This window comes from Lepisma saccharinum, chromosome 2 (assembly GCF_977018435.1).
Source record: "Lepisma saccharinum chromosome 2, izLepSacc3.1, whole genome shotgun sequence".
NCBI classification, from domain to species: Eukaryota; Metazoa; Arthropoda; class Insecta; order Zygentoma; family Lepismatidae; genus Lepisma; species Lepisma saccharinum.
Window position 1 is genome coordinate 35428809 of NC_139230.1, and position 25657 is coordinate 35454465.

General features: G+C 38.8%; 1 protein-coding gene across 1 annotated transcript in view; it reads right to left on the bottom strand.

Moving 5' to 3' along the window:
- Positions 1-994: 994 nt before the first annotated feature.
- Positions 995-25657, bottom strand: part of LOC145984396 (uncharacterized) — a 105397-nt gene continuing 80734 nt past the window's right edge. The window contains exons 2-3 of the mRNA XM_083118057.1: positions 22482-23045; positions 995-2329 (exon numbers count right to left, since the gene is read on the bottom strand). Of these exons, the coding sequence (XP_082974183.1) occupies positions 2154-2329; positions 22482-23045 (740 nt within the window). The 3' untranslated portion in view covers positions 995-2153. The remainder of the gene's footprint in view (positions 2330-22481; positions 23046-25657) is intronic.

Consider the following 25657-nt stretch of genomic DNA (forward strand, 5'->3'; position numbering starts at 1 on the left):
ACATAATGAATAGATGTTGTTATTTATCTATTCTTTTACCATTTTTACCTATTCATGTAATAACAATGCAATATTAATTAATTTACATATTTAATTAATAGTATTTAATTGAAGATAATCATTCTAATTATATTATTATTATTATTATTATTGAGAAAATTGGTCGGACCCCCCTCTCGAAATATATTTCTAGATACGTGCCTGTCACATTGGTATGCTTTCCTTCTAGGCTCAGAATTCAGCCTTAGGCAAAAAAAAAATGAAGGTTCGTTGTTGTGTAGGAAGCGAAGATGGTTTTTATGGAAAGTGTTTGGTTGTTGTTTCGTTCGAGAAAAGGCGTCGAGACAGCGTTTTGAGACGTGGTTCGTCGACATTTTACCCAAACTGCAACCAAATAGCGTAATTGTCGTGGATAATGGATAATCCGTATCATTCTGTTTGCAATGAGAATGTTCCAAACAATACTTCGAGAAAAAAATTCTTATCAAGGGTGGCTTTCGTGGAAGACTGGTAAAAACAAAGTTTACTTTATATCAGTACTTAGTTTATTACACGTATTCAAAACATTAAAAGTCCGTTAGTTTTTCAGTCCAAATCTATTTTTAAACTTTGTTATCGTTTATCCTTTCGTGTTCGTACTTCGTTAGCGCCAAACATTGACATTTCTCCGCATGAAGATCAGCTGCACACAAGATCGTTCCGCTCCTCCTATGTGATTTCTCTGCAGACTGAGATGCAAATGTGACTGAGAGAATTTTTCATGCTTGGCGCGGAGTGACACATCAAGTTATAGTGCGGTCCCAGCTGACGTCACTGTCGAGTTAGGTTGCACCCGAGTTTAGAGACGGCAAAGGAGATAAATCTGGAAAGTAACATCTTGCAACTGAGAATGTGAAGTCGTTTGTAGGAATCCCCCCTCTCCATTGGTCAGCACCACTGTGGTGATCGAGTTATCACGTATGGATTTGCAAAGTTGTGTTGAAAAGTGTTTAAACTTATTTCAATTTTATTTTATTTCCATATTACAAACAAGTTGATACATGGTAAAAATTGTATACCTTGCAACATTATAGAAATATTTATGTTTTAGTAAAGTAATAATAATTTCTTCAGTCTTTTTTATCCACATTTGTGGAGATTTCTACGTCTACATCTTCATAAATTTTCAATAAATAAAAACTAATTAGTTTAGCTGTCAATTTGCATTAGAAACATTGCTGCGTTAATACAAAATTTTACATGATGCATTGCCTCTTTTTAGAAAGAAGTCATGAAATCAGCTCTAATTGTAAACACAAACACTTATATATACTAAATAAATATTTCATGAATATAACATTTTTCTATTATCATGGACACTTTTGACACTAATCATATTTGGCCAAATACAAAGTATATTTGCAAATGATAAGATGGAAGATAGAAGAAAATAAAACTTTCAAGTTTTCGGAGTTACTAGGTCTTAAATAATACAAATGCTGCAAATGGCGGTGAGGCTACTAAACATTTTCAATTACTTATGTTGAGACGCCAGGACAGAAATGCATCTAGGTTAAATAAAAAATCATGGTAATTCCAAAGATAATGATTTTGATAAAACTCTCTTCCCTTTACTTTAAACAACAAGAAATTCCAAGAAGAGCATTAAGGATGGGATGTTTTGATAAATTATTGGTCGAAAATAGAATTATCTTAATTGATTATATTTTTTCTGCATTTCTGTTCGAAGATGATTTGAATTTTGTCTAACAATATTCAGTCCAGTTCTCTAATATTTTACCATTTTTACATAAAATAGATTGATTCATTAAGTTAGGCACAGTAAATGACTTGCTCCTGGACTCAATTACAACATTTTTGTACATAAAATACATAGCTGACTACAATACATTTCTCTTATCACATTCCACAACTCATATCCGAGTCAACCTAATTAAAATGTTACTACACAATAGTAGTAGCATATTCATAACACATAAATACATATATACACATATAGGATGCTCCGCCAGGTAGTTTGACATTATTGTCACTGGCAGGAGTTATCATATTAAGTAACTGGTAACCACAATATGATTTTTGGTTAATACTGAACGCTTTCACACAGACAGACACAACACTGACAAAGGACAAATGTTTATGTTGTTGACCTTTCAGACTACACTGAAAAGTTTCCAGAACAGAATTGTGGCGATTACAGATGAGAAGCTGTACTTGTAACTGAAGTATATTGCTGATCCAGATGATGCGTCATCAACATAGCTTCTCCCATCTCGTTCCGTATTCTTAATGCTATTCCCAACCAAACTGATTTCTTTCCATGAACCAACTGCAACAAGATTAGAACAGATTATGGACTGAAAACATTTGTCATGTTTCAATTGAATCTATGTATTTTGTACTTATTCAATCTGAAAACTAATGAATGAGCAAGACTAATTAGGGCAAAAAATATAACATGCAAGAACATAATAATAATTTTAAAAAAATATTCGGAGTATATATACACAAAGCTTTAATCCATTATAATACATTTATTATGAAACATGTTGATGGTACAAAAAATATGAAAATATTTTTTTTTTTCATGGCTTGGACAACTTTCGTGCACATGTACAGATCATGTATTGCGAGCCTCCCGCCTGCACACTGCACCCCAAGGCGTCCTACTTCGCAACTTTCTCGCCCTTCTTACAATACTGAATTAACGTTGCTCGCTCCTAGTTCCGCGTGTGCACACGAGAGCACTCTTTCACAAATAATGCGAGTTGCCCAGGCCTGACGTAAGAGATGAAATCAAACATAAATCGTAAGATTATATTAGTAATGACCATGGTTTATTCAGATTGTTGTTTGTTATTAGCCGGCCTTCGTGGCGGAGTAGTTAGCGCAGTGCATTTTCATTGCTCACACTGATCTTTCAACTAACATATTAGTAGTGGTATTTGTGGTATTATAAACCCGAGAAAGGAAGAGCCCCTCTCAAGCAGATTTGGCTATACTTAAAACAAGCTCAACATGCCCATATGAGTTTTTTGCTCTAGTGTGGCACCCCGTCTAATCCAAGATTTTTGTGAAAAAGCCCTCATGGATTCCATGAGAAAGGAAGAGCTCCCTCAGATTGATTTGCCTACACTTATAAAAGGCACTTCTGTGAGATTGTTGTCCATAAATTTGTTCTCTTGTAGCCATACTTAAAACTAGGCCACCCACACCTATATACACCTACACCCACCCACACCCACCCACACATATTTACTTCCGGTCCACTTCCGGTCCACTTCCGGTCCACTTCCGGTCCACTTCCGGTTTACTTCCGGTTTGCCCACTTCCGGTTTAAGTTCAATTGGACACCAGGCCCAACTTGCATATCTAGTACTAAGACAATGTAATATGCAGAGACCCTCTAGAATTGCTCCGTGACCCTCTCATTTCTTACATCATAAACATATGATTTTTCCCCTATGAGAATGACACTACATATGGTGTCATCGGGTAATGCCTCATGGAATTCACAGATAATTTTAATGTTTGTCCTGTCATTAACCACAACCTGTTTCCTTTTTGAAGCGTTGATGACAAACATGGGTCTCCGTGCTTTGAATTCATCTGGTGTGTAATACATGTCAGTACTGCCAGTAGTGACACGCTTGAAGGAAGAAAATGCCTCATATAATTTGAGGAAATCATCCTTGGACATGTCTAAATTGTAATTTTCTCTAGGAAAAACCTCATTTCTGCCATTTTTAAGATATATGTTCTTGATGTTGCAGTTATCAAATTTACTTGAATTTTTTTCCTGATTATTGTATCTCCCAGTCTGAAACAGTACCACTACAAAATCGGGCATGTCAAATTGAATACTGGAGAATGAATTTGTAGCATCAAATTCATAATAAGTACCAGATGCAGGCTTCTGTACGCATTGATATGTGTAAAATTGCAGAGGAATCTGTGGATTTTTTACTATATCTGCTTTGTGTTTAAGAGCGTAACTGGCCTCATACTCAACAACAGGGATTCTTAACTCCATAGTCTGAATAATGCATTTGCCCTCATCAGGTAGGGTATTGGGCAGAGCTTCCCCTGTAGAGTTTAATGTGCTGTACCTCATCAAAGCATTATTATCATTGGCAGCTCTTCTAAATGTAATTCTTAAACCACCCTTCCACATAATATCTTTGTAATCCGAGAAGAATCCTGGCAACAGGCGCATGGGGAACAGCACTGTGTGATTTTTAGATAATATCTTATCACCAGCCTCAAATCCACCTATTTTGTAGTATGAAGCCTCGGTTTTGGATAATTTTAGAGTGGCCAAAGCTGTGGAGGTAATGCCGGGATAATCCACTCTGTTTATAACAACGCCATGCTTTCTGATCTCAATTTCAGAGAACAGATGCGGCACAAAATTGTCTACCAATCTTATATTTGAATTTGCCGGATAATCTGTTCCATCGAGCTTTACAACATCAAATTTGATGTATATATCTGCTCTGTGAGGGTGTATAAAGCCGTCCCCTACATCAAGATCAACCTCAATTTCTGTGTTGGGTTGATTTAAATTTGCAAATGTCCTCCTGTTTGGGGGGAATGATTGTAGCTCATAACTCTCAATATTTTCCATTGTATGTATTTTTATTTAAATATTAATCTCTATGATTGCAGTTGTTGTGGCTCCAGCAAAATCAACTAATTCTTCTTTTTCATTAGTGACCATCAATTCAATATAATCTATTCTATTATGGCACACAGGAAAATATAATGTTGGGGATGGATTGTAGATGATGGGCTCCATGAATTCAGAATTAGGTTTGAATGTTGCAATGATGCCGGTTTGTTTGTGAGTGCCTATGCCATTTGATTTGGTGATCATACCCTCAGCCACATTACAGTGAATATTCAGAGTCTCTATGGCTAAGAATTTAGGTATATTCATAGCAGTGTGTTTGATGGCCGGTTCAAGTTTTGTGTTGTTCTCAAAGCCTAACAGCTCTCCTATAGTACCCAGATGCACTGTTTCTGTAGCAGATACAATCTCTACTCTGTGAGTGACAGAATTTTGACTTAACACTACACCTCTGGGTAATTGAGCATTTAGAGTGGATAGATTATATTGCCCTGGAGTGATGACAATTTTTTGATCCCCTACTGCAATTGTGTTGTTGTGGTGTGTAATATTAGGTATCAAGTACATGCCGTAAAATGCTCTGAGAGCTATTGTTTTGGGATACACTATGTCATCATGCAATTTGAGTTTCAATATTGAATTTTGGCTGGTGAGATGGAATACCCCCATGATGTTTCAGATACCACAAGGCCTTTTGAAAATTTTCAATTGATGGTTTATTTATTTGAGACATATATCTAAGAACAGATAAACACAAATGTCCGCAATTAACATCTTTGAAGTTTTGAACACGGGCATTATTGTAATAAAGATTAGTTGATTTTAGATATTTTACTAAATTTTCAGGAGGAACACCTCCAAATGAATCAAACACAAATGCCTCATTGTTTAAATATTTAAGATAACAGATCCAGTGAGTGCCCTGATTTTTGTACTCATCCAAATTAACAATGCCACACTCTCTGTTGAGTGGTTGTTCTGGTAAAGAATCAGACATGTACACACCTCTAAAATGTTTGATGCCCAGTGGCTTGATCAAAGCTTCAATATCTTGGTTTGTAAGCGGCTCTTGTTTTTTTTAAACTTATTTATGGCTCTCTTAACACCTTTGCCTTTTTTCTCCATTGCCAGGTTATGGCGCCTCTGCTCATCTAATTCTGCCTTATTTTTCTTGGCATCTATTACTGTTTTTGCTATGGCAGCTGATCCCCCGGCCAAGCTCCCAACAGCCCCGAGAGCAGCTAAGATGGCAGGGATGGTAAATATGAATCCCCCCACATGTGATTTTTTCCTGGATTGCTGTAATTTTTTTAATTGGGGGGGTACTAAGCAACAATTTCATACCATGTCCCTTTGCAAGACAAGAGCTTTTTTTCTTCCGCTGCTTTTTGGTCAAAAGACTGTCAATAGTTTTAAGAGATTTAAGACCTGCATAAGGTATTTGATACATAACACCCTTGGCCTTCATTGTAGGTTTATTATATACATATTCACAACCCCCACCCCAGTTTTTGTTTGGTGCTCATAGCTATGGTGGTTCCCAATGCTGCTATTTTTTCACTCAAAGAAGCATCTTTGCTTACAAATCTGCCAAATGCAGCCTCTTCTAATTTCTTGTCTGCAACATGTCTCTTGTCAAGATCAGAATGTGTGTTGTATGCTATGTCATGGTCTCTACAAGCAGCATCGAGGGGATTAACACCAGGATCACCTCTGTTTAATCTATGATCCAATTTTGTGCCTGGACCACAATACTGATAGCCTGGAATGTGTAGTTCAAATGGCAACTTGTTTATAATGTCATTAACCAGCCCCCGACCCTCAGAGACATTCCAAAATTTAGGTGGTAGAGTATTAATAATTTTTATGAGATATCCAATCCCCTTAGGGTCATTCACTATAAAATTAGACAATTTTGTGCTTATCATGTCCATAATTCCAACCTTTTCATTGTAAAAATTGTGGTTCCCAGCATTTTCCTCCCCAGCTATGACCAGCAACCTGTCTACAAGTTTTCTGACATCATCAACCCACACAAATTCTTTGGGTAGGGTGTTGTATTGTTTGATTCCACTGCCAGTCTTGATCTGTGACCATATGGGCTTGATTAAATTATTGTATTTTGCCCCACTGCTAGACTTGACTCTTTTTTGTGTGGGATCATTGTTCTGGTATAGAGCATCTGATTTTATTAATATTTCTTTGTAATGCTCATAATCTTGATCTGTATAGCTGCCAGGCCTTTTCCTAGTCATCAGTTCCCACAACCCAGGTGTTCCGGGATATTTAACGAAACCACCTTTTTCTCCGAGACGAGATTCTGAATAAACAATTATATCATCTCCCATAAATGTTACTCTGAAATTGCCAATTCTATGTATGATGCTCCCATCAAGCTCTGTGTCAGCATATAAGCCAAATACCTCATCTTTGTTGTCTTTAGGTGTGGTTAAATATTTTTGAGCAAGAAGACCCAATTCAATAGGATCCTGAGTAGCTTCAATTCTTCTAGGAGCAACAGGACTAGGTGTATGAATACTGGAAAGTGGGGTGAATGGATAATCTAATATGTTCCTTGCAGCTACAGGTACAAGCTCTGTGATCAAATCTTGATTTTGCTCTGTAACAGTTTTGATATTCTTACCCAAATTATTAATAGCGTCAATTACAGGCTGTTCTGTTTGTTTGTGTTTTTCATAAATTCCTCGGTTCTCTGATTTCCATCCCTTAAATCTTTTTACAAGATAATCTCTTAACTTAAGATCATCAATTATTGGCCTTTTCATGGTTGTTTATATACGTCTCAACGTCTAGAAAATCGTTGATTTTATTTCTGTATTTGCCGCTACTGGGTTTTCTTGTCATATCAATTGTGACAAACCCATAACTGTCCTGGTTCCAGCACCTGCTGCAAAACTTGGAAAAGTCATTGTAGCTCAAGTCCCCACCTACATATTCATCATGTATGTGTTTGAGGTTGGTATGATCTTGATGAAACACACATATAAAATTGCTGTTGTCTCGGATCAGCTGCTTCGGTATTTTTGAAAAAGTCTGTGCCAGGTAGAAGCAATCAATGTTTTTGTGCCGCCCCTGTGTAAAGAAATTTCTAACCTTGTTTTGATTATCCAATATAACATCATCAAACACAACAACAGAATTATCGAGACATTCATCAAGTGGCTTAACATCTGGTTCAAAAGTAGCAATATCCAATCCAGCATATAGCTTCATCAGCTGCTGATATTTTAATTGTTCCAAGCTCTTAGAAAAGACATACAAGTGCCTGTTTTTCCAGTCTAACCAGTTGGGTGCCAATAAAAAATTATCAACCATTAGTGTAGTTTTACCACAAGCAGATGGCCCAACAATAAGACACCTAATATTATCAGGCAGCAAGTTGCCATTTCTCTTATTCTGTTGTTCAGGTTCTGGCAGCCTTTTTATAACATCCCAGGTGCTCATATTATTATTTTGTCTGCATCGATCCAGCTGTTTTCCGGATGACCCAGCCATTTGACAAGTAACTTGTTGCCTTTTCTGCGGATGATTTTTTCTATGAGATATGTGTCAGGCTGTTTAGTTTTGCTGAGCTCTTGTTCATAGAACCTGCCTTTGAGAATTTCTCCTCGGTGATCTTTTATTATATATGTGTTAAGGGTCCCGGGTTTAACTTGAACCACTGTAAATAATTCAGTACTCCAGTTTCTTGTAAAGCCTCTTTTGAATAAGTGCTTATATTTACTGATTCTTACTTGATCACCCACCCTGTATTTGGCTTTTCTTGTTGTTGGCTGGTATCTAGGATAATAAACAGTCCTGATCAATTTTTGCTCATCAGATGGAGTTACTTCAGAGGGTTTCATGTTGATTGTGGAATGGACCGAGTTGTTATATTTATGTAGAAGTTCTGGAAGAATATTAAGCCATTTATAATTACCTTGAAGTGTAAATTGTTTATACATAAGATTTTTTAGGGTTCTGTTGAATCTCTCTACAATTGAGGCTTTGAGATCACTGTAACTCGAGTAATGTTGTATTGACTGGCTTTTAATAAATTGTTGAAACACAGAATTATAAAATTCTTTGCCATTATCTGTTTGCAAATAGCGCGGGGATCTTCCACTCTGATTGATGATTGTCCTGATGGCTTCTGTAACACATGTTCCAGTCTTGGATTTGAGTGGCACAGCCCAGGCAAATTTTGAAAATGTGTCTATCACAGTGAGTAGATACTTGTAGCCCTTGTTGATTTTGTCTAAGTTTTTCAACTGTCCAGTTGCCATTTCAATCAAGTCGCTCTGCCATAAATCATTTATGCCCTTTGTGACTACTGGGAGTCTCTTATAATTATGTCTGGCTTGTCTGTGTAATTCATCAACGATAATTTGTCTAGACATAATATGTAAACAAGAATATTGCAACTATGGGGTGTTCAGCAGCTGAGACTGCAGGATTTTCTAAATATAATTTGTCCCCTATTTGTATTTTAAATTCCAGAGAGCCATCATCTTCAGTATAGGCTGTTTCTAATGTATTGGGGTCTGTAAAATCCTCCAATTCTACACTGGTGATTTTTGGTTTGTTCTCAGCATTTGTTATTGATAAGGTAGGGTAGTGGTGTGCCTGTGGTTGATGCCAATATTTGATCTTGATTGGTCTCAATGTGCCCCCAACAAAAAATTGGTAATAAAATTGTGCAGGGGAAAGCATATATATTTTGCCACCTGGTGTAAATGGTGAATCATATTCTTTGTTGGGGATGCTGTACAATTCAAGAATTACTGTATGTTTTGGATTCTCGATTATGCCTGTTATTTCTTTTTCTGCTGTAAGCAATCTGCTTGTTACAGATTCAAGGTGCTCATTGATGGTCCTAACAACATCATCATGGCCTGGCTTGATTTTTATGTCCACAATAAGTTTCTTGTATTGTTGCACAATTTCTTGAAGCTGGGTGGCAAAAACAGACAGAGCATTTGCTTGATTGGATTCCATGGTTCCTAGCTGTTGCTTGATATTAGCTACAATTTGTTGCAAATTTTCAACAACTGCCAATTTTGAATTTTGAGCAGTAAGATCATGGACCTGTCTTCTGATATCCTCAAACAGGGCATGCAGTTCATTAATATGTTGATTGGTTGGTAGAGTGGCCACTGTCTGTGTGAGATGTTTGATCTCTGACTGGATATTCTTGATATCTTCTGATTTCAATATCCTATTCACTGCCCTCTTAATATTTTTAAGTTCCTGTGATGTAGGAAGATTTGATACTGTATTTTGCAAAGATTCAAGTGCCAATTTTACATTGTTTAATTCAGAAGCATCGGCCACATTTTGCATAGCATTTTGGAGCAGGGCTATATCTGCCTGAGAGGGTGTGGATTGTTGTAAAATTTCAAGCTTTGTTTGGATATCATCGATCAAGTGATGAAAATGAGATAGTTCAGATTCAGTGTTGAGGTTTTCAAGCTTTGTGATCTGTTGCTGGACACTGACAAGTGTGTCTACAATCCCAGGCAATCGGGATTCTAGTACATTTGCCAAATCACTTTGCACTGCTGCTATTGTACCTTCAAGATGGGTTATGGTACTTTGAATTTTTCCAAAATCTTCATATGTTTCAAGTTGCAGCTTGATGTTGGCAACACTCCGAGTTATTGCATTCAAAGCATCAGAAGATGGCAAGTTGTTCATAAAATTTTCAAGCGTCTCAATTTTTTCTTTAACCTCGGCTATGGCATTGTGCAGAGGATCCAGATTAGGTATCTGGAGTGACTGAATCTGTTCTTTTAGAGTGGAAATCACTAGATCAAAATCTTCTTGTGATTTTATGCTTTTGACAATTGTTTGGAGCTGTGTCTGGACATTATTTATCTGCTCTTCCAATTGTTGTTTCAATTGCTCGGAGTTGTTAGCCTGGGTCTTAAATTTGGCTTGAAGAGCTGCTACAGCTTCTTCTAAACTTTGAAAATTATCTAATGTTGCCAGATCAGTATATTTTTGAAGCAGCAGTTTGAGTTCGGAATCAATTTTAAGAAGAGGGTCCATGCATTGTGATTGTAAATTTGTAATTTCTAATTGAAGACTGGCATTGAGTGTGGTTTGTAAAGCTTGTAAATCACTTCTTAATTTCTTGACTCTGACATCAAGCATCAGAATCTCATCACTGTGATCTTCATGTCTTGTATGGCCAAATATATCGTTAGGCATTTTGTTTTAATGGTTATTTATTATAGAGTATCTGATTCTTAATTCTATAAAAAAGGGTATAAGCTTGTCATAGGATCCAGGGACCTCAATATATAAGCAGTCACCAGCAGAAACAGTATATACAGTGCCAGAAACCATGTTTGAGTGCTTAATTCTATAAATATTTCTCCCTACTGAAATCTTGACATCACCCTCAGGGGTTGTAATAAATTGCAATTGCCCACCTACAGGTAATTGGTAATGATTTAAATTATTGTTAAATATGTATAATGTTTTGCCTGTTTCATCATCATTATCTGTAAGTATGCTGTTCAGATGAATAATTAACAAGCCACTCAGTTTAGACAGCATATCAGAAGAGGGTTGTGGTGTTGGCAGCTCCATAATAGCCTGTTTTTTGAACCCAAATAAGTTCATAGGCATGTTTATTTATTTCAAATCATGCTCTGTAATTGGGCATTGTTTGCCACTTTTCAAATCACAATGCCCCCAAGGAAGAGTATGTATGCCACATGATAAAATGCATCTCTTGTCATCATGTGGGTCCAGGGCCACTTTTCTTACAACATTTGAAGTCAATAAATGATCCTCACTCTGAATTCTGCATTCTGATGTTTTGATTGAACTCTGTGATTTGAGACAATCTTCATAATCTTCAAATTGGAGCTCTTTGTCAACAGTTACTCTGCCAATGCCCTTGGCCTTTTTGGCAGCAACACCACCACATGTTTTAAAACTGTACATCTTGGCACTTAACCCAGCAAATTTCACAATAACATCACCAAGTGTCTCATCTTTTAACTTGCCAGGCACCTTTTTGTTGTGGGGTTGAATTCTTGTATGTTCACTGGTATCAAAGTATTGAAACAATTCAGGCTGTGACATATCTTGATAAACATCTTCTGTTTGAATATCAAGGATAAAACTATCCGTGTCCATGTACAATAATTTTACACGATCCTTATAAAAAGGTTTCAGCACATCATAATACAATGTTAACATATGTAATTTGGACAATTCCAATATTGCAGCCCCTTCATAAATAGGTTTATCAAACTTAATCTTTGTTTTCTTCATGTTGAAAAGTGCCATGTGCTCATCATAAATTCTTCTGTAATTGAAGTTGGGCTTTGCAACCAATTTTTTGCTCAGGCTGGGGTCAGTAATTATTTTAACATCGGTATGTTTTCTGACATTTTCAATAGTTTTGCCATACACTGAATTCACCATCAATTTAAACAAGGCCTTATCAAATTGGCTCTTTGCAGATGTTCGAAGCTCTGTGTTTGTATCAATGTATGGTTTCAACCATTCTGAGTGCCTGAACCTTAAGACTTTGCCAACTTTGGTTACTTGAACACCATGTTTCATCAGGAACTGGAGGTTTTTGTAATATATGACATATCCTTGTTTCGGATCCAGAGTCATCATGAGCTTCTTCTGTTTAGAGCCAGGTGAGCACTTAACCTCAGGAATTGGGGACAAATCAGAAAATTTATTGTGCAAATGATCTGGAATTGTCACATCAACCTCTATGAAGAGGCCATAGACACTGTCATCAAAATCCTTAAGATCTTCAATATTGAAATTTTCAACCCATTCAAGCTCTGCATATGGCAGTTTTTGCATCATGGCATGACCATAGAGGCTGTTTGCATCTACATACGTTATATAATTTGATGGCCGTGCTGGATCATAATCAGGCATATATTTGTTATTTGCTCTGGCATATCTCTGGGAACATTGCACCATCCCCCCTCTTATACATTTCTCCATAAACAGATACTTATCTTGATCGTGGATCAGATCCAATTGCATTTTAGTGTTCAAAAACGTTGCGGCCCATGCTAGGCCCGGAGCACTGTAAAAATACATTGGATCCAGCTTGTAATTTTGCATGGAAGATTTTCTGAATGCTTGCAGTATATCAGCTAAGAGGGTGACATCAAGTTTCAAATATGCCATGTGATAATCACCAAATGTCTGGCATTTTAAATTGTTCCACATCAACTGAGCATGGTGATAATCTTCATCAGTGATTCCAGATCCTCTGATTTTGCTGTAAAACTCTTCTTGTGGTGGCAGAGAACACTCATCAAATTTAGAAAAATCTGTAACATAGTCATATGGATATACACCCTTCCGCCTAATTAATTTCAGGTCCTGATTTGGAAACAAGGCACTTGTGATTTTGAATTGATAATCAGATAATTGATTTGCCAGTGTAGCCAGGCTAGCCGATAAAATTCTGTAAGAATCAAGAAATCTTAATTGAATAGAAACACCATCAACTTTAATTATCTTGCTAATAGATATATATTTTTCATCATTTTCAGCTAAAATGTTTAAATTCTGCTTGTCAAACCCCTCGTATCTGATCAGATGATGGAAATCATAATTGGATGCTCCATGGCAAAATATGGGGACAAATCTTGGTCTCTTGATCTTAATATTGCAGCTATTACACAGGGCCATTTTAAATTTACCATCTGTATGAGAATGGTGTTTCACCTTGATATTTGTATCTGAAAATTCAGAATCACATACCGGGCATTTTTCTGCATTGTTGAAATCCTCAATCTGTTTCTCTGTTAAAGGCAACATAGGCTTTGATTTTAATAAGATGTTAGATGCTATGTCACGGCACTCATTTTCTATTCTATGTGCAAATATTTTGATGGCATTTGGTCCCATGTATAAGTATGGCTCACTAGCTACACCATCCCGTATAACTATATAACAAAAACTAGAAGGTTCATGTAGCTGGTATGGTGTACTTGAAGATTCATCAGGATCTGGATTGCAGAATGCAAGAGGTTTGAGGTTCGATTCGAAATCACAGACAATATGTGCTGGGTGTTCCAACAAGGCTTCATACTTTTTGAATTTGCAATTTTCACTTGGATTAGGCATCACCATATGAACAGGTTTATGATTCCCACAGTATTTCAGATGCTCAATTAACTTGTTTTTGGCAATTTCTGCATTCTCTTCACAAACACCATTCACCATTTTTCTACCATCAAATACAGTTAAGCATCTTCTGCACAACTTAAATATTGTATTGGATTTGTCTAGTTGTGTTCTGACTATAGCTTCAAGATTATGTATCAAAGTGTAATGATATGTGCCATCCTTTTCAATTAAGAGCAGATCAATCGGAATTGCAGATTCATCATCAAGTGTACTGATTCTGAGAGGATCTATCAAGCAATTGCCACTAGAACAAGTAAATACATTAATAGATAATTGTTTACCATTGATTTCCCGGGCCCTTTTTTCAAATTTATCAATATTCTGAACTGACATTGGATATTCTAAACCCTCCATTGCATCGTCAAAATCATGTTCATGATGTTTATAATAAGTTATTCTCTCAGGATGCCTTGAAACTGGATACAGAGCAGCTAATATACACCACAAAAAGCATTTCTGGTCGGTATTTTCTATATTAACCACGGCTCTTCTGTTTTTAATATTATCAGGTAATGGCAGATATGTAGATCCTTGCAATGGGCTGAATTCAGAAATATTAACATAGAGCTTGTGCGGAGAGCCGCATAGGCTCCATCCAGACTCTTTTGCTGCAAATTCAGAGTGTTTAATATTCAATTGATTTATCAAGCTGCTTATTATTGTGTCTGAATTTGTATTTGAATATACCGGTACAGTTTCTGTTATGTGGGGCTGTGTAAATTTTGTGCCATTTGGTTTCTTATATTGTGTAAACAATTTAAGGGACAGTTTATAAGAGCCAAGATGTGCATTAAGAATTGCCTGCAGATCAGAATTTTTACTGTTCAAGAAATTCTCAATGCCACATCTTGGCTCTGACACAAAACAGTGATCCCTAAGTTGGCCATTAAAACTGCTACGGATAGGTTCATGTCGTAGCTGCTTTGCTGCTCTGGCATTAACAGGTGCTTCGTGCTTTCTTTTCAGACCAGATGTAGATGGTTGAGGGGGCAATGTTGATGACTGTGCAGAGCAAGTATTTTTATGTTTATATGTGAAATATTCCATGCTATATTTTCTATGGCATTTGGGGCAAATTTTTGTGGGAGTTCTGTATTTGTCCGGATTACAAATCTTTTGGTGTCTGGCCCAATTAGAGCTAAATATATTTTTATTGCATTGATTACAATATTTTTGATTCGGCATTTTTGTTGTTGTTTATTATATACAATTTCTTGGGATTCAATTCAAAATTCTATGCTGGATAAAAATATCAGTTGGGTTCAACACTGTGCTTTGTGTGTGTGTGTATGTATTTATGTGTGTTTACACTTAATATTTTTGGCTTTGGTATTTATATACAATTTCTTGGGATTCAATTCAAAACTCTATGCTGGATAAAAATATCAGTTGGGTTCAACACTGTGCTTTGTGTGTGTGTATGTGTATGTGTGTATACACTTAATATTTTTGGCTTTGGTATTTATATACAATTTCTTGGGATTCAATTCAAAACTCTATGCTGGATAAAAATAGCGGTTGGGTTCAACACTGTGCTTTGTGTGTGTGTGTATGTGTATGTGTGTATACACTTAATATTTTTGGCTTTGGTATTTATATACAATTTCTTGGGATTCAATTCAAAACTCTATGCTGGATAAAAATAGCGGTTGGGTTCAACACTGTGCTTTGTGTGTGTGTATGTATTTATGTGTGTTTACACTTAATATTTTTGGCTTTGGTATTTATATACAATTTCTTGGGATTCAATTCAAAACTCTATGCTGGATAAAAATAGCGGTTGGGTTCAACACTGTCCTTTGTATGTGTGTGTGTGTGTGTATGTGTGTATACACTTAATATTTTTGGCTTTGGTATTTATATACAATTTCTTGGGATTCAATTCAAAATTCTATGCTGGATAAAAATATCAGTTGGGTTCAACACTGTCCTTTGTATGTGTGTGTGTATGTGTATGTGTGTATACACTTAATATTTTTGGCTTTGGTATTTATATACAATTTCTTGGGATTCAATTCAAAACTCTATGCTGGATAAAAATATCAGTTGGGTTCAACACTGTCCTTTGTATGTGTGTGTGTATGTGTATGTGTGTATACACTTAATATTTTTGGCTTTGGTATTTATATACAATTTCTTGGGATTCAATTCAAAACTCTATGCTGGATAAAAATAGCGGTTGGGTTCAACACTGTCCTTTGTATGTGTGTGTGTGTGTGTATGTGTATGTGTATGTGTGTGTGTGTGTATGTGTGTGTGTGTGTGTGTGTGTGTGTGTGTATGTGTGTGTGTGTTGATATTTTTGGCATTGGTATTTATATACAATTTCTTGGGATTCAATTCAAAACTCTATGCTGGATAAAAAAAAGCAGAAATAGGCCACAACTTGGCCACAAGTAGACCGGAAGTAGACCGGAAGTAGGCAAACCGGAAGTGGACCGGAAGTGGACCGGAAGTGGACCGGAAGTGGACCGGAAGTAGACCGGAAGTGGACCGGAAGTGGACCGGAAGTGGACCGGAAGTGGACCGGAAGTAAATATGTGTGGGTGGGTGTGGGTGGGTGTAGGTGTATATAGGTGTGGGTGGCCTAGTTTTAAGTATGGCTACAAGAGAACAAATTTATGGACAACAATCTCACAGAAGTGCCTTTTATAAGTGTAGGCAAATCAATCTGAGGGAGCTCTTCCTTTCTCATGGAATCCATGAGGGCTTTTTCACAAAAATCTTGGATTAGACGGGGTGCCACACTAGAGCAAAAAACTCATATGGGCATGTTGAGCTTGTTTTAAGTATAGCCAAATCTGCTTGAGAGGGGCTCTTCCTTTCTCGGGTTTATAATACCACAAATACCACTACTCATATTGGAAGAAAGACTGCACGATGTGTATCAATAATATTTTATGTCCATCACAGAACTCTTTGAGAAGCTGACAGTTGAAAGGTTGTTCTCAATCAGTGACAAAAACTTCAGCCTTTCCGGAGGGAAAAACAGAAATAATCAAATAAAGCCATCTTTAAATGAACATACTGTAGCGAAGACACTCAAACAAGAAATGGTACCTCAGTGAAATATTGGGTTGGTGCGAATGAAATGTCCGCTTTGGCGTCTGGTGGGAAACTTACCTCAACAACACAACACAGGGATTGACTGAGGTCACAGGTCTAACGTCATAAACTCTGTATATGTCCAGCAAACAGGCTGGAGCACCCAGACAGTCAGGAGGCAGTGTGTTGCTGAACAGGGTCATCTGAAAGTGCACCATGGAGAACACACAATTGCGAGTGATTTGTCTTTACGAATTCAAACTGGGACATTCTGATCAGCAAGCCACCAAAAACTATAACAGTGCATTTGGGCCAGGAATGGTAAATGAACGCACCATTCGCCGCTGGTTTGTCAAATTTCGTTCCGGTGACACAGCATTGCAAAATGACCCCCTTGGCCATCGACCAACATCATGTTCGGATGAGCTCCTCAGGAACGCCGTTGAAGCGGATCCTCGGAAAAGTGTTCGTGCCATTGCAGACGAGTTAGGCATACACCATACCACTGTCGTTCGGCGGCTCCGTGTGATCGGTAAAGTGAAAAAGTTGGACTCATGGGCACCACATGATTTGACACCGGTCAACAAGACTCGCCGTCTGGAGGTGTGCAGTTCTTTGAGTGTAAGGAATAACCGGGATGGTTTCCTGCATCGGATTGTCATTTCAGATGAAAAATGGATCTGCTATGACAATCGTAAACGATCAGGAGAATGGTTGGATCGTGATCAACGTCCAGGGCGGTTTACGAAACCACCTCTCCACCCACAGAAGGTGTTGTTGCTGGTATGGTGGTCTATGGTGGGTGTGATCCATCATGTCTTTCTCAGGCGCGGTGAAACCATCCATGCAGATCGCTACAGTGCTGAACTCCATGAAATGCACCGCAAACTTCTCCGCAAGCATCCAGCAATGGTCCACAGACATGGTGGCCTCATGTTGCACGACAATGCTCGCCCACATGTCGCGCAAAAGACGGTGCAGGCTCTCCATGAGTTGCAATATGAAACCCTTCCTCATCCAGCATATTCTCCCGACCTCTCTCGCACTGACTACCATCACTTCCGGCATCTTGATCACTTCCTGACAGGGAAGACCTTCGCTGATGATCGGGCGGTGCAACATGCCGTTCAGGAGTTTTTTGCGTCGCAGACTCCAGACTTCTTTCGCCATGGAATCCAATTGTTGGCTGAGCGATGACAAAAGTGTGTGGCTGCAGACGGCGACTATTTTGATTAACCAGGTATTGTAGTTTTGATTTTTTTAACTTTGGCAATGACGCACCTGGGCCGGACATTTCATTCGCACCAACCCAATATATACATTATATACAGGGTGTCTCAAAACTCTTTCAACAACGCTTGGGTGCTGGTAGATATCATAAAAACAAGTAACTTTTCCCTATAAAGTTTACCTCGAAAGCGCTTAGTTTCTGCGCTATAAGTGCTTAAAATCTATCCTGTACATATGGAACCCAACACAGCAAACGCTTGCTCTGACATAACTACCAGGGACGCGTGGCAGGGTTGCCACTAGCGTTCCTCGTTAAGAGAGAGGACTTGAAAACAACAACAACAACAACTTGTGAGTCTTGCCTGAACAAAATCTAAAACATTAATGATACTAGCTATGTTGTAAGAAGCATTGACAGTATTTATAAACTGACCAAGACAAATAATGGACAGACTAAACATCCATGCCCAGGCCAGGATTCGAACACAGGACTCATGGCGTCGTAGTGCGATGTGCTAACCACTCCGGCACGGGTTGCGGCTCTGCGTGTTCGAATTATGGAAATATTTTGAAATGAGTAATCTTGAATTTCAGTCTGTCCATTATTTGTCTTGGTCAGTTTATAAATACTGTCAATGCTTCTTACAACATAGCTAGTATCATTAATGTTTTAGATTTTGCTCAGGCAAGACTCACAAGTTGTTGTTGTTGTTTTCAAGTCGTCTCTCTTAACGAGGAACGCTAGTGGCAACCCTGCCACGCGCCCCTGGTAGTTATGTCAGAGCAAGCGTTTGCTGTGTTGGGTTCCATACGTACAGGATAGATTTTAAGCACTTATAGCGCAGAAACTAAGCGCTTTCGAGGTAAACTTTATAGGGAAAAGTTATTTGTTTTTATGATATCTACCAGCACCCAAGCGTTGTTGAAAGAGTTTTGCGACACCCCGTATATATATACATATATGTATATACAGGGTGTGGGGTGTAAGGGGTGATTTTCCACGTAGTACACCCAACTGTTAACCTCACTTCGACGTTAGTACACCCCGGACTGCGTTTTGCAGACGTACGAGGCTCTGGCGACTGGCACTCTGGCCAGTATAATTTTGTGTGTGTTGTCCTGTTTTTTGTCCTTGTGTGTGCTGAGGGCCTTTTACAGCCTCAGCTTTTAACGGAAGTCAGAACATTTTAAGCTTTTAAGATTTTACTTATGCAACGTTAGACTTGTTCTTTGTAAAGATTAGGGGCTGGACCCCGTATAATGTGACGGGTGCAAAATAGCCTAAGTGCTGACGCACCCAAAATTTTAATATCAAATCAAATCAAAATCAATATACAGGGTGTTTCGTAAGTTCGTTTACAACGCTTGGGAGGTGATTGTACGAGTGAAAATAATGTGGAAAGTTCATGTAACGAAATTCCGGAAACGGCTTTGTTGCCGAGTTATTGACGTTTGAAAACGTGGGAAAATGATTTTCCGAAGTGAATAATGGCAAGACGGGTGGAGAGAAGTCGTCGGTGTTGGGCGGTCCACTAAGAAATTGGGTACGCTCTTGTCAAAAAATCACGCGGCAATGTTGTGCAATGTCGGCGCAAGGGATTCCCCAAAGGACGCGAACGAAGATGTTGACGGGAGTGGGGTGGGTGTGAGCTTATCGACGAAAATTGGCATGTGTTGAATGGCACCAAAAAACAAAGAAAATTTCCTGAGCGAAGGGCACCATGACGTAAAAACGAAAAAAAATAAACTGTCATAGGTTGCATACCCTGAAGGGCACACAGTATGCTTAATGGAGATGTGAAGGGAACCTCATCACAGACGGTTTTCAAATTGTCCACCATGTACTTCCAAGCAGAGGCGACAACGACGAATCAAGGATTGTCTAGTGCGACCCAACAACCCCGGCGTTTCTGCTATCGATGCTGCAGCTACATTGATACGGGCAACGAAGTCCTCGGCTGACACGACAGGTGTTTCGTAAACGAGGCGTTTCATCTCTCCCCAGAGGAAGAAATCCAGGGGCGTAATATCAGGCGATCGAGGTGGCCATAGCACAGGCCCTCCCCTGCCAATGCACTGGTTGTGGAATACGGTATTGAGGAAATGGCGCACATTCCGATAGAAATGTGGGGGTGCACCGTTATGTTGAAACCACAGTGTTTGTCTCAGTGCCAAGGGCACGTTCTCTAGTAGTTCAGGCAAAACCTCACTGAGAAATGCTTGATAAATGGTCCACATAGGTGAACAGGGAGAATGTACGGTCCAATCAAATGGTCATGCAGTATCCCGCACCACACATTCACTGCAAATCTGTGCTGATGATGTGCCACTAGCAGTGCATGTGGATTTTCATGTTCCCACACATGACTGTTTTTACTATTGAACACACCAGTTTTATTGAAGATAGCTCATCAGTGCATAGTACCGCATTCTGAAAATTGGGGATAGTTTCAATTGGATCAACAAACCATTGGCAAAAGTCCTCACGTGGGCCAAAGTCCCGAGGTAAAAGGTCTTGCACTTTCTTCAATTTGTACGGGTGCATCCCCTCTTCTGACAGGACTCGCCACACATTCACATGGGAGGTGTTTCGTTCGTGGACTAGTGCGCGCGTACTGGTGCTTAGATGATCCATCACTGCAGTTAGTACATCTTCCACTAACCGTCGTGTTCGCACACTTCGCGGTCGTCCAACTTCTCGACGAGGTGGCAACACTGATCCTGTTTCCCGAAGTCGAGTGTGTACAGTTTGAAATAAGGTGTGCGATGGTAACACCCTATTTGGAAAACGTGCCCCATACAGACGCCTTGCAGCACGGCTATTACCTCCACCCTCCCCATAAATCAGATGCATGTCCGCCAGCTCTTGGGACGTGTATGCAGCCATCCCTTACACCGGGCTACAAGTGTTTATGGCCGTTAACACTAGTACACTTCTTGGAACACGATGGGCTGTGGCTAAGAATTAACACGTAACACTGCTAGGTCAAATGTTTGCTCAACACTACTGTCCAAGAATCTCACGTCTTTCCATTCAAACGTGAATGTTTTACAACCTGCTGCTGGCACAGCACCTGAAGCACGAATGGCACAGACACGTGCGCTCCTTCATGAGGAAACCTACACTGTTGGCGCCCCTAGCGGGAAATGTGGTACTTAACGTCAGATCACACGGACACCCATCTTCCCTTCAGGGTATGCAACCTATGACAGTTTATTTTTTTCGTTTTTACGTCATGGTGCCCTTCGCTCAGGAAATTTTCTTTGTTTTTTGGTGCCATTCAACACATGCCAATTTTCGCCGATACCAGCTCACACCCACCCCACTCCCGTCAACATCTTCGTTCGCGTCCTTTGGGGAATCCCTTGCGCCGACATTGCACAACATTGCCGCGTGATTTTTTGACAAGAGCGTACCCAATTTCTTAGTGGACCGCCCAACACCGACGACTTCTCTCCACCCGTTTTGCCATTATTCACGTCGGAAAATCATTTTCCCACGTTTTCAAACGTCAATAACTCGGCAACAAAGCCGTTTCCGGAATTTCGTTACATGAACTTTCCACCTTATTTTCACCTCCCAAGCGTTGTAAACGAACTTACGAAACACCCTGTATAATATATGAAATTTATGAAGGGATACTTAAGAACAACACCGATGCTGGGAATCGAACCCGGCACCCCTGGCGTTGATTATAGTATGCCAGAAAAAATGAAGACAGAAAAGTGAACTTAAAAACACTTGGAAAATTAATGGAAATACCAACAAGAAACGATCGCAGAGTTTCTCAAGTCGCATAGAGCAAAACAGAACACTAAGGTATTTGCGACGATCCGTTTCGGTCGTCGTAGAAGGTAGAAATGTTAATACTGAAAAAACTGAAGACTTATACTCGTCCGGAAAAAAAAAATATGGTTCCGGAGAGGATTTGAATGCAGTCAGGCAGTAGAATAATGAAGTGAGGATAAGCTGAAAGATACATGGAAAGAAAACAGTTTCAAGCGATCGGAGTTATCAGGTCGCAATTAAAACAAATGTTGCAAATGGCGGCGAGGCTTCTAAACTATTTGAATTGCTTATGTTGAGAAGCCAGGAGAGAAATCCTTCTAGATTAAATAAAACAATGATAATTCCAACGATAATGATTGAGAAAACTAACTTCCTTTTATTTGAAACCACGAGCAATTCCAAGAGCTTTAAGGAAGAAAAACGTTTTGCAGGAATTGAATTGACAATTACTAAACAACCATACCCATTGCATGGCGCAATTAACAATCCCAATTTTCGCTCAAGATATTGAGGGAAGTTTGAAATGACATTAAGGTTGCGCAATTATGAATTAAACTAACATTAGCCAGTTTGGGAAAATACTAATGCTAGTCATACCTCCTTTGCCTGTAGGGTTCATTTCGTATTTGACCTCCCGCATGGTGCTCGTTTCCGAATTGTCAGAGATCCGACGTGACAGGATGCCAGTCGTGTGGTCAAAGCTGCGTCCAGAGGGGATCTTCTGGATGGAGGACATTCTTGAGGTGATTGTCACGGGGGTAGCAGTTGTGGTAAGCATCGATGCCACGGGTTGAGTCGTGCCAGCATCCACGATCGTCTGGGTACTTCCTGGCAAAGGCATAGCTGTTGAAGTCGCTTGTGCCGAAACTGTCATCGAGGGTGTCTTTTGCGTCGTAGTGGACCCTTCTGTGGGTGCAGCAGACGGCGCGGCTTTGTCGTTCTCTTCAGGAACTACGGAGTCATCGAGTAAGGGTGTGCTGATCTTTGGATCATCCTTTTCCTTGGAGGTTGACGTTGTCGGCGGCGCCTCAGTGGATGCCAAGTTCAAGTCTGGTTTCAGAGTTGTCGCCATAATCTCTACACTGGGCACTGTAGTGGCTTCTGTGCCTGCTGAAACTGCCCCCGTCTCAATAACGCTCCCTGTTGAAGTAGGTACAGCGTCTGGAAAACAGAGGTTAGCCATTAGTTACACTGCAAGAGGAAAATAAACGTCAAAAAACTTCCTCTATAAATAAATATGCTATTTGATAATTATGCAGGTGCATCAACAGATACACTTACAAAATAGGTTCCTTAACAAGAGAACCAAGCTGCAACATAAGCCCTCCACCTGTCCCTATCCTGGGCAAGATCAATCGTTTCCATCCTTACCAATTTACTTTAGGTCCATCTCAACGTTATCCATCCATCTTCGTGTTGGGCTTCCTACAGGTCTCTTACCATCAAGTTTCCCAACAATAATCCTGTAAAGTCATTTTGGTAAATGTCAGTCAAATTAGACCTATTCCAGAGCATAAATTAAAGGTTGGTCGACTTATTTATTGATTATTTCTACAGTAGGGATAAAGTTGGGAAATAAAGTAAAAAATCAGGAAGGAGACTAGAGAACGCAGTCTTCGTTAAATGTGTTGTCCCAGTATTGGTAAAGGTACAGTGCACGCATGCTATGAGAGCATATGGGGTGATGTGGAGGTATAGGGCTCCTCATATTTTTTATCTCTGTCATGACGTGATCAGCATCACACCAGGCCGCCTTTAACACCCCCCCCCCCCGAGTTTCCCCAGGTAGCCATTATACGAGGCTGGGTGGGCCTCAGAGCCACGCGAAACAGGGAAATGACTGGATTAGATTAAAACAACGGAAGGATGACACACTGCGGGAAAGGAACCCCATGAGGATTAATTGTAACTTAAATAAAAGAAGTCTAGGAGCCTTCTCCCCTATCGAGAATTCCAAAAATTAAATAATTTACAAATTACGTAAGGCATGCCTAAGTTAATATTAGATTCTACAGAGGCCTCAGAACACAGAGGAGAGCAAAATAGACCACTCGTAAAAATAGTAGAATGGAAGGCGATAACTGGAAAGAATAGACAATAGGTTGGCTGCGGTTCCAGTCACCAAGACTTCGTTTACTTGTAGTTAAAACCAGGGTGGATTCATTTAAATCAGGTTGATTTAAATCACTCTGTCACGTGCCAGTTTCGCACGACACAATGAATGTTGCAAGGAGGAATGGTTTCTCGGAATCGACAAGAGATGGCAGCACGCTATATAAAGAGGAGAGAAGGAAATTATAAAAAACTTAGAGCGGAGAAGAGAGATTATATGTTATAGTAAATTGAGAAATATAGATAAGAAGAGTTCAAATACTATAAAAGAAGTAAATAGAATGATATATATAGTAAATTAAAAGAATTAAGAATATGGCCGCATATGGAACGTTAAGGAAAGTTATTAAGTGAGTAAATGAAATTCAGAAATGTATCTCATCTCAATTTCTTTTTGATTCTCTGACGAGGAGAACATCGTCAGCTTTTGCATTTGTCCGTTCCCCGGTGGCGCTGTGTCAAATTAGACGCCCCGAAGCACTTTTCGGTCGCGCTTTTTATTAGTCGCACTGGGCCATTGGCAGCGCTCGTTATTAGCGATCCTGGTTATTCCCCTTTGGTCGTCAAATAGGAGGTGGCGCTATTCTCAGTTTAGTCGACCCTACTCTTTCTACAAGTATAGCTTGTATGGTTTGACAAAGAAGCGGGGGGAAAGCGAGCACATAAATAAGATTACGCTTTAATAAAAGAAGAAGAAATTCAAAGAAAAAGAAGAAGAAGCCATTTCCATATTAAAAGAAGAAGAAGCCGTTTTCATAATAAAAGAAGAAGAAGCTTTTTCCATATTAAAAGAAGAAGAAGCCTTTTAGAAGAAGAAGAAACCTTTTAGAAGAAGAAGAAGCCTTTTAAAAGAAGAAGAAGCCTTTTAAAAGAAGAAGAAGCCTTTTAAAAGAAGAAGAAGCCGTTTCCATAAGAAAAGAAGAAGCTTTTTCCATATTAAAAGAAGAAGAAGCCTTTTAAAAGAAGAAGAAGCCATTTAAAAGAAGAAGAAGCCTTTTCGATTATACATATACATATATTTTCTCTGTATTTTGTCAAGTTCTCAGAATATAGATCCGCATTTTACTATATCCTCTTGGCTATAAAACGCTTTCTTATTTGGAATTCTCAAACAAAGAAGCTATCCCCCTGAGATTAAGATATCTGTAGCCGTGGTAAATAACATTTAAGTACGTACCCACAAGGGGCGTAGCAACTCTAAATAAATAATTTATAGAATAATGTACATAAGGATTTTGTAGATATCAGAAACACTTTTGGTGAAAGTACATTACTCTCGTAATCATTTAATGGTGATTATTAGGTTCTAAGATAGGAAAATAAAGGAAATAAAATATATGTACTCATGGTGTGAAGCTCATACGAAAGGAAATTTAAACACAGGATTTATCTTGATTTAAAATTCAATAATTTTATGGGCAAAAATAGCAAACATGTTGTGTAGAAAAATATACAAGATACTAATCATGTTAAACCATAAATAGTGTCAATATCATTAAACTGTAAATAAACATGGCAGCTGATATTTTATATAAACTATCATTAAAAAATCTCCAAAATTCAGCTACAAAGACTATTAAAATATATAAGTTAATATTTTAAGTTACAATTATAGAGTACATCCAGAATGTTTTATTTTCACTGGAAGAAAAGTTGCTGAA